Source organism: Lonchura striata, chromosome 2, assembly GCF_050655825.1.
Source record: "Lonchura striata isolate lonStrDom1 chromosome 2, ASM5065582v1, whole genome shotgun sequence".
Taxonomy (NCBI): domain Eukaryota; kingdom Metazoa; phylum Chordata; class Aves; order Passeriformes; family Estrildidae; genus Lonchura; species Lonchura striata.
The window spans coordinates 45,482,741-45,497,415 of NC_140704.1; the positions used below are offsets into that span (position 1 = coordinate 45,482,741).

Genomic DNA, 14,675 nt, shown 5'->3' on the forward strand with positions numbered 1-14,675 from the left:
TTCTGTTAAAAAAACAAACAAAACAAAACCTCCCAAAAACTTCACCTGCTCTAGGCTCTTCTTTCAGAACTAAGAGAAAAATGTGAAGATAGATGAGACTAAATTGTGCAGGTCTATTGAATGTGCCATTCCACAGTGGCAAATGTTGAAAGCTAGATTTTATAAGTGTCACAGGCACCTGGCCTACTGATAGTAAAAACTGCATAGCATAATCAAGACCACTGGATCAAAATTGTTATTATTATTATTATTATTATTATTATTATTATTATTATGTATTTTGAAGCTGTTACTATGATGCTGAATTTTATTATTTCTCTTTGAGTTTATCAAGAAATACAATTTTTTCAGAGAGAGCGATTTATCTCACAAAGACTTGGCATGTATCATTTTGCTGTGAGAATTCCAGGGGTTATGGTACATGTCTAACGTTAAGGAATGCATCTATTATATACTATAAAGTTATGGCATAGGAAACACTGATATAACAGATACTTAAACAGGTAGTGCCAAGTGCTTTCTCTTTTCCTTGTCCCCAGGAGTCTGTGTTCTCAAGTGTGGCTAAAAACATTGTTGAGTCTTGTATGAATGGCTACAATGGAACCATCTTTGCATAGTAAGTGATTTCATAGCAATTACAGTCATTTCATAGCAATGGTGACATTTAAGGAGATTGTGCTAATAAGCAGTCAGGGTTTTAAGTGCCAGAGCCTGCCTGATGTTACAGTAAACTTTAAAAGTGCTTCCTTGCTGCAGCACAGCATAAGGAATGTTCTTGCAGTATTGGATGGTACTCCTTGCCCCTCTTCTGGAGGAATCTGTATGTAGGTGTTATGCTTTTAACACTTAAGGCTAATAATGCAGATGTGAGCTCATTTAAATCTTACTATTATTTACTTCAAAAGTGGGAGTTTCATTGTATTGTTAAAGAGAAAGCTAGTGGTTTTCAGTATGTCCTTGGTATAATGGAATGAAAATGGTTTTAACTTGACATTTGGTCAGCTCAACTTTTCAGTGACTCTTGGCTGCCTGTGGGAAAACTCATGAATGATAATTTTAATTTTTATAATATTTGTAAGGTAGAAATACATCCATTAGTAGTAATATGAATATCATTATATTAACACAGTATTTTTTCATTTTGAAAACTGAGGAAGCACTTTGGTCAGAAAATGCAGACTTAAACGGCTAACCTAATCAAAACCTTACCTTTAGTTTTTTTAGTGTAGCACAGCTTTTGCAAAATTATGAAGTCCACTTTATTACAATATACAAATGTGGAAAAATGAAATGAAATTGCCCTGAAGTTTCTCTAGCATGATTAATAAGTACATTAGGGAAAAAAAACTCTAAAAGAAAAAAATACTTTTAAGTCCAATACACCCTTATATCTCAATATATCCTGAGTGACATAAAACTCTAAAGATTGACCCAAAAATTAGTTTTATATATATATTTGAAAGCCTTCATTTTAATGCTAACTTCCCTTTCCAACAGAAATGAGGAAGGAAATGGTGGGTGGTAAGGGAGACAAAATGGGATTTATCTAATGAGATTTCTTGGTAAAATTTGCTGTTCTATTTTTATACCTTTTTTAGCTGAATGATTTCTCAGCTTGCTTCTCTATCCTTGTCTTCAGTTTAGAAAAATTTTTTTGTTTACTTGTTTTAAGCTTTGACTTCTCCTTAAAAGATGAAGATTAGTGCAAAATTAAGAATAAAGTTTAATCTCACTCTTTTTTTGCTTTTTTGTTAGTGGCCAGACCGGGTCAGGTAAAACCTTTACTATGATGGGTAAGTCCATGAAAGATTAATTTTCCAGTGGTTTCTTTTTTTTTTTTTTCATCTTGAGATGTATTCCTCATGTCAACCACTACTCTTGAGTACTACTAATTAAATATTTTTTTAATTAAAAAATTCTTTAGGACCATCTGATTCTGATAATTTCACTCACAGTCTGAGAGGTGTAATTCCACGGAGCTTTGAATACTTATTTTTTCTAATTGAGCGGGAAAAGGAAAAGGTACATTTATTTTGTAATTCCTATTGCAGTAAAGTAACGTCTCACAGTAAAGATTAGCTAAGGTTGATAAACTGCGTGTGCAGCCATTAGGTTACCAAGATTATTGCCATCTTGCCTCAAATTTATTAATGAGAAATGCTTGCATCTAGTACTCTACCAAATTATAGTACAGTTTCTTTAGACACAAGTGTGCTTATATTTTGAGTTTAAAAATGCATCTAGGTTTTTAGATGTTGGTTGTCACCTGGGCATCAGGAATGTATAGTATGCAGAATATATATGCAAACTAAAAGCTTTATATACACGTGAAAAGAGACTTGCTGCCATACAATGACAGACTTAATAAAACAAATCTGTTTATAGTGTAAATTATTGTGTTTTTCAGGCTGGCAGTGGAAAGAGCTTTCTCTGCAAATGCTCATTTATTGAAATCTACAATGAACAGATATTTGACTTGCTAGATTCTGCTTCAGCTGGACTCTTTCTCAGAGAACACATCAAGAAGGGAGTCTTTGTTGATGGTGCAGTTGAACAGGTGTTGTCATCTGCTGCAGAAGCATACCAGGTATTTTTGGCACTTTTTAATGCTGGACTATTCATCCTAAATTTTACATGGTAAATATTCCTCTTGGATTAAAGCACATTTTTTTGCTTATTTTTTGTCTGTGATGCTTTCTACACCAATCTCCTTACTTCAAAACCCAGTGTAAAAAAAGTTGGTTCAGTGATTCCTGACTACCCCATACCTGTAAGAAATCAAAAAGGTTTTAGAATTTGGAATACCTGAATGGCAATTACAGTAATCTTTCCCCAATGCTTCCCCTACACGTCTCTGAAATAGCCGCAGAAAACTACATTACCTTCTAAGTGGGCTCCATGTGTTCCAGAGTTGGCAGGTTTATTTCTCCATGAATGATACACATACACATAGTACTTGTGTGACTTTAATTTTTTTTTAATTATTATTGTGTGTACTGCTAACATACCACAATATAGGGTATTCTATGCTTTCAAACAGCAGCAGCACTTTTGGAGACAAGAAATGAGTATTATAATAAGGTCTGCTACTAAGCTTGACTGTGGCTATATCTTCTTTGCTTTTAAAATACTTACATTGGGAAACTCTAAAAAAAGTCCTTGACCTTGAGATTTTTTAAAAGCTGTTGCATGGAATTGTGTCTATGGCTGTTTCTGTCACCTGTATGTAGAGTACAGCTGAAGTTATGATGTCCCTTTCATGCTTAGGTATTAACTACAGGTTGGAGAAACCGTCGTGTAGCATCAACCTCCATGAACAGAGAATCCTCCAGGTCACATGCAGTTTTCACTATCACAGTGGAATCCATGGAGAAAAACAATGAGGTTGTTAACATTCGGTCTTCCCTGCTCAACCTGGTTGACTTGGCAGGATCTGAGAGACAGAAAGATACTCATACAGAAGGACTGAGGTTAAAGGTTAGCTCTGTAGTATTTATGGCATCTTTCTCCTTTCAGATACAGTGCCCTGTTCCTTCTACCAAATCCATTCACTCTTGTTCCCTCCTCTTTTTTAGGAAGCAGGCAACATCAATCGATCCCTAAGCTGCCTGGGCCAAGTAATCACAGCACTTGTTGATGTGGGCAATGGCAAACAGAGACACATTTGTTACCGGGATTCCAAGCTCACTTTTCTGCTACGGGTAATATATATCCTCTGGATTTTATCTGCTACCTGGGATGTAGAAAAATAGATTTCACTGGGCTTTTTAACTATTAAAAGCTGAATTCCAGTGCATTAAAATTGTTTCAATATTGGGCAAGTGGAAAAAAGATCAAAAATTATCTTTTTAGCCTAAACAGATTTCTGATCCATCTATTGCTGTTAACTGAAGACAAATCTATTTATTCTTATATGCTACTACTACATACATATTTGGAAGTTTTAATGAAAAAAAGCACATTTTCATCCTTGTAATTTGGGAAGTAATGTGTATCAAAGATTTATTTATTTAGAGATGTGTTGATATATTTGCTGTGATTTCCAAAATTACTTTATGTGTGCTTAGGGTTAGTCTGGTGTTAAATATCAGTTAAATTTAGTCTCCTACCTGAGAGCTTATAGGCGCTTTTCAAAATGAACACAAAGAAAAGACATAAGCAGTCAAAGATTTGTTGGATGTCAGCACTAACCAAAATTCTGTGAAGAGTATATGAATGGCTGTAGTATATTTTTGTATAATAATACAGTATTTGTATACATACAGTATCTGTATTACGACACAGTATTGTGATCACAGCAAAATTTCTCCATGTTCCATCCCAGTTCTGTGTATATTGATGAAACTGAGGAATTATGTTCTTCCAATGCAACCCAAAATATATAAAAATTGGAAGAGAATTATAACTTTGTGATCTGTTACTTTAAGTGATTATTTTTTTGATGTGTTTGTACTGCAAAGAAGTCTACAAACATGAGCTTCACTACTACAGAGTGAGAATGCTATTAAGGCTTGTGGACTATTCTGTAGTACCAGACTTTTAGTCCTTATTTATGAATGCTGCCTTCTCTTGAGATTTGAGAGCTACTTGTTTAACAGCATAGGAATGCTGTACATGTAAAAGGGAGATGTTCCTTTTATATCCTTGGTCAAGAAACTGCTGGTTTGTAATTTTGTTTTATAGTTGCAACTAGAAGGAAGATAGGTTGGGACAACAAACAGATGATGTTAAAAGTAGTGTTACCACTAATCTGCTAATTACCAAAATTATTTTTGCAGTTGTTTAGAATTGTTTCCTCTCCCTGCTGTTAAGGTGAAGAAAATATCTCAGTATAGGCTGGGTTTTGAAGCCCTAAATAATGTCTTCATTTGCAGTTGCATCATTTATACCCACATTTGAAATAAAATTTGACAAACTTACCTTCTGTGTGGATATTATATGAAATGATTTCTGCAATTTGTTCAAAATGATACACAGTATCTTTTGGGTGATGGCTTCTTATTGTCATCAAAAACATGCAAATAAAACTAACTTCCATGTTTTTAAATAGGATTCTCTTGGTGGTAATGCAAAAACGTGTATAATCGCAAATGTTCACCCAGGATCCAAGTGTTTTGGTGAAACACTGTCCACTCTTAATTTTGCTCAGAGAGCAAAGTTGATTAAAAACAAGGTAAGAAAATTACTTTGTCTTTATTGTAGCAACAGACACTTGTCATTTAACTTACATACCTGCAAGCAAGGTAGCTTCACTGAAGTGCTGCTGTGCTTTCACTAATTTAAGTTGATGTAGCTTATTTGAAAACATTAATTTGCTTTGTGTTTTTTTTTTTTTTAAAGACAAATTGTTTTTGAAAAGTGCTTGTTAGCTCTTGGTTAGGAATAAAGGATAACAGCTGGACACTAAGTAATGGCTGCTAACAGCATGTATTCATTGCTTGTTCTCAGAGCACTTCATTAGAAAAGTAAACAGTAAATCTATACTAAAAATGCAAATTGACAAAATAAAAGTTCTGATTCAATGTTGTTTCTGTTCATTTGTTCTATATTAATTCTAGTGTCCAAAATGTAATTTTTCATTAATGGGTGATTAAAAGCATGCAGGCATTTAGCTGAAGCTCTGTCTCTAATGTATACTGCTTTGTTGGTGAAAAAGATCCAGACAAAATTCTGCAAAAGCATTACATTTTTTTAGCATCTAATTCCATCTGAAGGTCAACTTGCTGATTTTTCAGTGAATGGAATTTTGCTTTTTTGAAGAATTCTTCCTTTTCTAAGATGGAAGGAGTTCTCAGTAATTTTACTGGTTTACATTCTTTGAGTTTTCTCTTACCATGTACGATTTTTATTTATACCTTTTCCTAATTTTCTCCTATTTATAAAAGGCTGTAGTAAATGAAGATACACAAGGAAATGTGAGCCAGCTGCAAGCTGAGGTCAAGAAGTTGAAAGAGCAACTTGCTCAACTTACTTCAGCGCCATCTGTGTGCAAAATTTCTGTATCACAAGGTAAGAGTTGGAAGTGAGGGAGAACGTGCTACTTCTGTAACCCAGAAGGTTGGTGTCTTTCATTAAGTTTCTGAACAATTAATATTTTTGTAGGGACTGATGTACAGGGGTCACATACTGCTTATAGACCCTATTTCCTGTACTTGTATCTGCTACTTTGCAGAAATTGTAATGTGGTTTTCTATTCTTCCTCAGAAGTTTGGGTACTGGACTATGGTTTTATTATATGATAGCTAGATATTCTTCCACTTCTTAAGATATATGCTGTCTAATCATTTAAATCAAAATCCTTAACCAAAACTTTGCATGTGATTCCTTGTACATTTAAGTCAGGGAAGGCACAGTTGCATTCTTTTTAAGCTCGGGGCTGGATTTTCTTCCCACGTTTCCTTTTTTGCCCCTTCCAGAAGAACCTAAGAGGGATGCTTACTTTCAAGAGACATTTGATTTCAAGAAAAGGTGGAAATAGAGTTTTTAGGTAATCTTCCATAAGCTTCTCACTAGGCCATTTTATCTGCAATACAAATCTCAGCAGAGCTTCCCAGTATGTTTGTTTCTCACTGAACTGCACTGCTTGATTATGTTTGATTGCAAGTTCATAAACTTTGTTTTGTAACTCTTACTGTTTTTGTGAGTCAACTCTTTTCTGACCTTGCCAAGAAATAGAAGATACAGCAGGAGAAGTTATGACAGAAGTTAGAAAGCCTTGTCTAATAGAAAGCATCTGGGCTTGAGTTTTCCTAAGGAACAAGTACTTCTATGTTAGCATACATGTTCAACCAGTAAAAACAAGTCAGAGATGAGGTAGGACACAGAATCATAGTTCATAAATATATGAATATTGACAGAGGGCGCAATATTTAGACCCGTGATAGAGTTCTGAGGGAAAACAAATGATGATGGTTAAACACTGAGGAGGAGTTTTGAGAAGAATAATATATCAGAGTTGTGTTTGTTCTGTGCAGTTAAATTATATTTGCAATCTCAATCACAGAAAAACAAAATCTGCTTTCTGTGTGCTTCAGAAACATGATGGCACTTTAAAATATATTAAATCATGATAATGTAGCTATCATGCACCTAGATACTATGGTGGTTAATATTCCATAAATAAGTAGACTTGTCTGTATTAGAATATTCAGACACAGTATTTTGAATTAATTTCTAAGTGGATTATTGAACTGTCTTAATCCCTTGTGTGGACACTTTCCTTCCAGATTAAGCCACTAATTGTCCACATAATTCAAGCTTATTTTCCTAAACTTCCTTCTCATAAACCAGTCAGTCCACTTCTAATATGTACAGACTGTACTAATAATGCTAATAATGGCTTAGTGTTATCAAATTAATTTCAGAGGGATTTTGCATTTTATAGATACGCTTAGTTGAACATACTTATTCTTTTACTTTAATAAAAGTCCATTGCAAGGCTGTTTAATGCTTGAACAACTTTGTTAATTATACAATTATGTAAATTAGCTCTGTTCTTTATCAGCACTTGCAGGTGACTCGGAATGACTGTCTAAACAGTGTGCTCTGGGTATGGCATGTGATCTTTGTGGAAGAATTACACTGTTTAAAAAATTTATTTGAATTTAACTTTACACAATTGTCATGTTAGTAATGTAGAAAAACCTCGCTAAGTGGTATTTTAATAAATATGCCATTTGTTTCTTTGACTTCCCTACAGATACTGTTGAAAAAGGGAAGAACAACATAAATTACATGAACAACTTTCTTGAAGCAATGTTGTTCTGGGAGAAGTCGGAAGGTGAAAAGAAGGTAAGAAAACACTGATATTTCTAAGTTCATTCAGTGCACTTTCTGGTGAGAGACCAGTGAGCATATTGAAGCTGACTCTCTAAACGACTTTCCTTGATTTTGAATAAAAATATTCTGTCAAAAGATAACAAGGTTTGGTAACAAGGGAACTTAGTCAAATGACATTTAGGTAACATCCACAGTGCTTAAGGACAATGGTTTAGTAGTGGACATGTCAGTGGTAGATTAATTGTTGGATCTGCTGACTGTAAAAGTATTTTCCAACTGAAATAATTCTATGTTTGTATTCTGTCTTTCAAATTTGGACAAGCCATAGGATAGCTTTGATAGTATATTTAATTTTGAGGGGTGGGGGGTTTGTTGGGTTTTGTACCTTAAATTTAAAAATTGAACAGAACAAGCTTCTGTTTTCCTGAATTTTAAGTGTTTTAATCAACTGTGTTTTTTGAAGCAAACGTCCTAGTCATTCTCATTTTATTGTTCTTTGGTCATAGTGTAGTACTGAAACAGCCAAAATGGATTTTTCTTTTTATAATGAAAATTAACTGAAATAGGCTCTCTAGTGATGTGCATCTGAGGTGCTTATTAGAACACTTACTCTACTAGATCATATTGAAGTTTTTAAGTACAATTTTTGCAGCATGTTGTGTAATTTTGGTTCTTGATATGAGCTGTTGCCCTCTACAAATCTGCTAAAAATGACAGCCTATGTATTCACAAAATTACTGTTAACTGAGATTTTGCATGATTTGTCTGTTTGTGCATATGTATGTAGGATGTCCACCGTAAAAATTCCCTAATCTGTATATATACTTTCTAAGAATTTATTAGAAAAAGTGGCACAGCTAGAAGAACTATGTGCCAAGAAAGAAAAATTCGTTCAGTCCAATAAAATGATAGTTAAGTTCCGGGAAGACCATATTGTTCGCTTGGAGAGGTTACATAAAGAAGCTGGTGGAATGCTATTGCCAAAAGAGCAAGATGATCTCCTCAGTGACTTGAAGAAGGAAGTGCAGATACTCAGAGAACAGGTAAAGTCTTTGGTTTAGCTTTTCTGGAACAATTTGTTTTTTTTGTGAAGTAGCTCAAGTGTTGTAGTCCTGTGATGGGTGAATACAGGCTTTTTAGGAAAGTCAAAAAAGGCAAAAAAGCAGAAGATGGGTGGTGGGTTGCCTTATAGAAGCATCTCAAACACATGGGGCTTCCCTATGGAAGAAACAATGGCTGCATTCAGAGCTTGACTTTGCATAAGAGGAGAGTTTAGTAAGAGTGATGTTGTGCTGGGAGTTTGCCACAGCCCACCTGATTTGGGTTAGGCAGAGGATCAAGTTTCTTTTCAGCAAGACAAGGAAGTCTCAAAATCACAGATCCTCATTCATATGGCAGACTTCAAGCTCTGTGACATCAGTTGAAATGGAAAGACAGCAGGATGCCAATAATGCAGCAGGTTTTGAAAGATAATACACATGCCAGATAGACTTATAAAGGGTGATGTAGTCCTGGAGCTGTTTGAAGAACAGCTTTGGGTTATTCATGTGTCTGATAGGAGTGGTGTAATTTGTGAGGAAGTTCTGAAGAACAAAGAGACCCAAGAGAAAAAGCAAATTCTAAAAACAATTTCCTACAAGCACAAGTAGGGAAAAGGCATAAATGTCCTGGCAGAATAGCATAAATCTGTAGCTTGTAATTGAGCTTCAAAGGAAAGGGAGGAGGAGAAGAAATTAAGTTTAGGACAGTCCTTTATTGATTACAGAAACATTACTATGGCTTGCAAGGAAGTTGCCACTACTGTGACGTTAAGAAAGCCAAAGTTCAAAGTTAAAATGGAAAAGGGTAGTGAGAGCATCAAGAAAAGCTTCTTACTGCTTTATTATCAATAAAAGAGTAAACACATAAGATGTAAACTCAGTGTCCTGTGAGTAGATTCCAAGGCAGTAAGAAAATTAACCAAAGAAAAACTGAGTAGTTTTAACCACTGTGGGGAATGCCTCTTCATTTTCTAGTACAGTTTAATCCTTATTAAAGTAGTAGAGTAACAGCTAGATAGCTATAGCATTGTCTGGAAAATAAAAGCTGCTGAATAAAATATTGATTACTACAGATGGAACAACACCCACGAATTGCAAAGTACGCCATGGAGAACCATAATCTCAGAGAGGAGAATAAAAAACTTCGTTCTTTACAATCAGTTAAAAAGGCCCAAGAAATTGATGCTCAGACCATTGCAGAGCTGGAAAAAGCTTTTTTGGAAGCTTCAGCCACAGAGAAAAGTACTGGAGGTAAAAATATGCTAATGTTTTCCAGATAAATGTGCTTATTGTGTTTCTGATATGTGCAGCACAGTGTTGAAAATGTCTGTCTTGATGTATTTTTGGCTTCCTCAAAGTGGTACCTGAAGACTGATAAAACAATTTTACTTAATTGTATTCATGCTGACCTTCCAGCAACAGGGAATTTTGATTTGCATCTTGCGAAACTCATGTATAATCTCATTTTGTGCTCCGTAGTTATCATGAAGACTGCAGTAATATTAATTATTACTGGTTTTCATGTGGACTGTTGCCAGTACCTATTTTTGTCAATCTCAATTGCTGCTGTGCTGTTCAAAAGCTGACAAATGCTTTCATTCTAGTAAAACTCTAGGTATTTGAACTACTGTGTGATTTCAGAGGGTCTGTTTTTGTTCTTTAGGTCAGCGCTTACATTCCACCATGTCAGTGGAAGGCAACTCGCTGGCATCTGTTGAAAGGCTGAGAGCTCGTCTGCTGCAGACCCAAGCTGAACTGGCAACTTCAAAGCAAGAATACGAAGAATTTAAAGAGCTAACCAAGTGAGACAAAACAATATTGAAATATCTGTAATTAAATGGTTTTAAGTCATTATTTATATCAAGTTTTGAAAGAATCAGATCCTGATTATACCAACTAGACTTGTTCTTTGCATGTAAGAAAGGGCCAGCTTAAGAATAATGCCATGCACACACAGTGATATGTTCCTGTTGAACTCACTAATTCCCAGACTAGGGAACAGCCATCATTCAATCTGAAGGTATGTCTGCACTGCTGTAGGTTTCTTTGTCTTTTCCAAAGCCACTCTTGATAGTAAGATGCGTAAAAATGCTTCACACCATGCAGGAGATGGACATACCTTTTAATTCTGGTAGTCACCTGCAGAGCAGATGATTTCAGTAATTGAAATATTACAGGTGAAGGCACTTGACAGGAGGTAGGAGTTGATGGGATAACGGAGAATGAGAGTGGTATTTGGTGTTTGGTTTTGTGCAACAGTAATTTTTCATATAATCACTTAAAGTCTGCAAGTTTGAGTCAACATAAATGTAGAATCCAAGCACCCGAGAAAACTCTGGCTGACCTGTTGGTTAAGTTTTTATCTCAATTTCAAAGATTTTTAAGAAGGCAATAAAACTATTATCTTGAGACTTATGGGAACAAAGGTTTAATTCAAATCAGAGCCAGGACATAGTGTCAGTAGTACATTTATATCCATAAACATGAGGTAAGGCTCTACTTTGCCCTTATTAATGTAGTAAAGAATTTACTGTCATTGCTCTCCTAGAGGGCAGCACAAGATAATGGGATATGCCTCACTAATACCTTCAGTGTTCATATGCATGTGAATAATACATTACTTCACTTGATTAACCTCATTTCTGAAAAATTCAGGTCTTGTAACTGCAGCTAGACAAAAAATAGCATTTCCAGCAAATGTAATGCAAACCTGGAAGGCAAAAGGGACCAGATTTTTAAAAATTTTATTTTAAATGTACCTAACAATGCTACTTTCTTTTGATTTCAGTGAAATTAAAGTGTAATTCTAAAAGCATCAGGCACAATTTTGCCTCCCCAGTTTGATTTTTTTAAACTAGCTTTTAATATCTTTTTGCTCTTTTAGGTAATTGTACAAATTTTATTGTTAGATTTCTGTGTAGCAAATCCCATGAACTTTATAAATAATAGTATTATGACCCACTGAGGTTATCAATTCAGCAGTCCATCAATTGTTCCATATTGTTAATTGCAGTAGTCTATTTATATTTTTATATATAGATACTTTATTTTTCTGCCCATTAAATAGATTTCTATTTTATGTATTCCATGTTTTGTGAATGTCTTGCTTTCTTGTTAGTATGTATGCACTTTATTATCAATTACCAACATTATCTTGGTGGAGTGCAGGCAAATGGAAATATGGCTTTCAGCCTCTGGAGTCACTAAATTTCACTAAATTTAAACTTGTTTCCAGTTTCAGAGTAACTGAAGCTTTACATACAGGTAAATATATTCTGTAACTGAATAAAAGTAGTGTAAAATAGCAATTTCACAATAACAACATATGCTAATGTTTCTGCTGTCCAATTGCAGTTAGAACTTCTACTCCATTCCCTAAGTTTTGGTGCAGATTCCAAGACCATGAGGGAAAATGACTGCATTAAACTGCCAAGAGATTAAATAGTATGTTTCCATTTGCGTATCGACTTTGACCCTTCCATTATGACAGTAATGGCAACTATCACAGTAACAGCATGTAGCTCTGAAAAATACCTACTGAAAATTGCTCTTAAATTTCTGCTCAACTGTTGGATTTCAGCTAAAGTACTCTTAGAGGGCAAAATAATCTTAACAGAGCAGCGCTTCCAAAAAAAAAAAAAAAAAAAAAAAGTAGTCTTTAAAGGATTTTCTTTAATCCTGGCACGCTCCAGTTTAGACTTCTCATATAACTGGATAACATTTTTAAAGCTTAAAACCATATTGGTATGGGTGATATCACTTTCTCATAAAAGGAACTGCAGAGCTCTCTGCTTATTTCTTACTATGTAATGGATTTTTTTCTGACATGTTTAGTTATCCATCTGCTTGCTTCATTATGCAGGCACAAATAAGCTGCTTAGTTTTTAAATTTTTTTATAAGTTATTTTTTACCTTTTTTATACAGCAGTAGTGCCTTTCTTCTCAATAGAATGCATTTCGGTGTTTGGGTAAAAGTTCAGCTGCAGTTTGCTCATTGGCAGTTCCTTACTGATAGGAAAGCATACTCATGGAGTTGTTTTGACAGTAGCAAAATACTTCCTAAACAGGAAAAAACAGATGGAACTGGAGTCAGAGCTTCAATCCCTTCAGAAAGCAAACCAGCATCTTGAAAACATTCTGGAAGCAACCAAAGCACACAAGCGCCGAGAAGTTTCTCAGCTACATAAGCTACGTAGAGAAAGCCTTAAGGTATGAGAATAAGTTTATTTAAGGCCACACATACTTACCCCTGAATTGTGCAAGAGTACAGACTGTCATTTGTGTGATCCTTAGCCTAACTAGTTTTCTGGAATATTCTCCATATGTGATAAATCAAATAGACTACTTTTTGTTCTGGAGTATTGACTGAATGACTGCTGTCATCATCAGATGACAGATCTGAATAAGTAATAGTAGTTCAGAACTAGCCACTTTAAGCATTTTATTTAATTATTCTGTTTATAGAATTAAAAAAAAAAATACAATACCAGGCAAAGTTTTAATTTAATTTTACAGTTAAAATAAAAACTGCTTTGTAATCTTTGTAACAGAACATAACCACTCCAACTAGAGTTTACCAGCTAAGGTCTCGCCTTGTGCCGCGAATAAGCCCAGATAATAATTTTGAAGATTTTCAGCATTCTGAAGAGATGATGGATGACATTCTAAAAGAGCCAGTTCCTCCAGAGATGAATGAACAAGCATGTGAAGCCATTGCTGAGGAGCTCAAAGGGGCACAGGTGAATGATCTGAATAAAAAGTGAAGTGTATGTGCAACTTTATAATAAAGCAGGCTTTGCCATTAAGTACCTCCCCCACACCATGGGAAACTGAAGCCCGTCATTAATACTTAGCATTAAACACTTCTCTATACATTATACTTGAAAGAGGATTTACAACAAAAATACTGAAAGTGATTTGAGGGTTGAATATCATAAGTAGTTTATTGCAGGATGTTTATACTTTGTTCTATTTAAACCTGATAACTTCTCTCTGAGGAATCCTCTTTATAAGTTGACAGCTACATTTGGAACAATACGCAAGCTTAATATATAATACTGCATTATTTGAAGAAACCAACCAAATAATGCTTGTCTGCCATTATACATTTTCTTTTATTTTTTCTAGAGGGCAGGGAAAGTCTCTGGCACATAGAAGAGCACTACAAATTTATCTGAACTACTCTCTAGAAGCTGGAGCTAACTTCAGTACATGTAAAACCCTGGCACAACAGCCAAAACCTCTCTTTGATGCTTACCATAGTGCAGAGAGCCTGTAAGGAGTTTAACTAGTGTATGTTTTGAACAATTTCTTTTTAAAGCCTTATTTTTCCAAGATAAACATGTGTCTGAAAGCTAAGTGTTTATTGGATTCAGTCCTTGTATTCACTGATGGATTTTCTTGTGTTTTGGCAGTTAAGTTAGAAACAGGAAAAATCAGCTTCTTAAGATACCAGTTGATTTTTGAGTGTTCTGTTTTCTGTTGGTTCAGGTCATAAAAACAAGAATTTGTTGACTTTCTATATTTAAGCACAGACTGCCATATGGCATGTGAAAAAAAGTGCAAGATGGGTGCTCTAATTTTGAGTGTTTGTTGTGTCACAGGAGCAACTGAGCACAATGCAGACAAAGCTGGATGAAGAGGAAAGCAAGAATATGAAACTCCAGCAGCATATTAATAAGCTGGAGCATCACTCTGCACAAATACAGGAGGTGAGAGAACAATGTAATATAGAGCTCATGTAACTATCATATAGTTATACTGCTGTGTTGCCTGGTGAGGTCTTGCAATGGTACTTGCATTTTGTCAAATTTACATAACATCATAACTCATGGCTGTGCAGGAAGACAAAGATTT

General features: G+C 34.9%; 1 protein-coding gene across 1 annotated transcript in view; it reads left to right on the plus strand.

Annotated features, from left to right (window-relative positions):
* KIF15 (kinesin family member 15) overlaps positions 1-14,675 on the plus strand; it is a 33,917-nt gene that overhangs the window by 3,611 nt on the left and 15,631 nt on the right. The window contains exons 4-18 of the mRNA XM_085573305.1: positions 540-616; positions 1,756-1,793; positions 1,925-2,022; positions 2,408-2,587; positions 3,268-3,477; positions 3,576-3,701; positions 5,051-5,173; positions 5,886-6,009; positions 7,700-7,791; positions 8,613-8,822; positions 9,893-10,070; positions 10,483-10,621; positions 12,887-13,028; positions 13,370-13,558; positions 14,423-14,530. Of these exons, the coding sequence (XP_085429431.1) occupies positions 540-616; positions 1,756-1,793; positions 1,925-2,022; positions 2,408-2,587; positions 3,268-3,477; positions 3,576-3,701; positions 5,051-5,173; positions 5,886-6,009; positions 7,700-7,791; positions 8,613-8,822; positions 9,893-10,070; positions 10,483-10,621; positions 12,887-13,028; positions 13,370-13,558; positions 14,423-14,530 (2,034 nt within the window). The remainder of the gene's footprint in view (positions 1-539; positions 617-1,755; positions 1,794-1,924; positions 2,023-2,407; positions 2,588-3,267; positions 3,478-3,575; positions 3,702-5,050; positions 5,174-5,885; positions 6,010-7,699; positions 7,792-8,612; positions 8,823-9,892; positions 10,071-10,482; positions 10,622-12,886; positions 13,029-13,369; positions 13,559-14,422; positions 14,531-14,675) is intronic.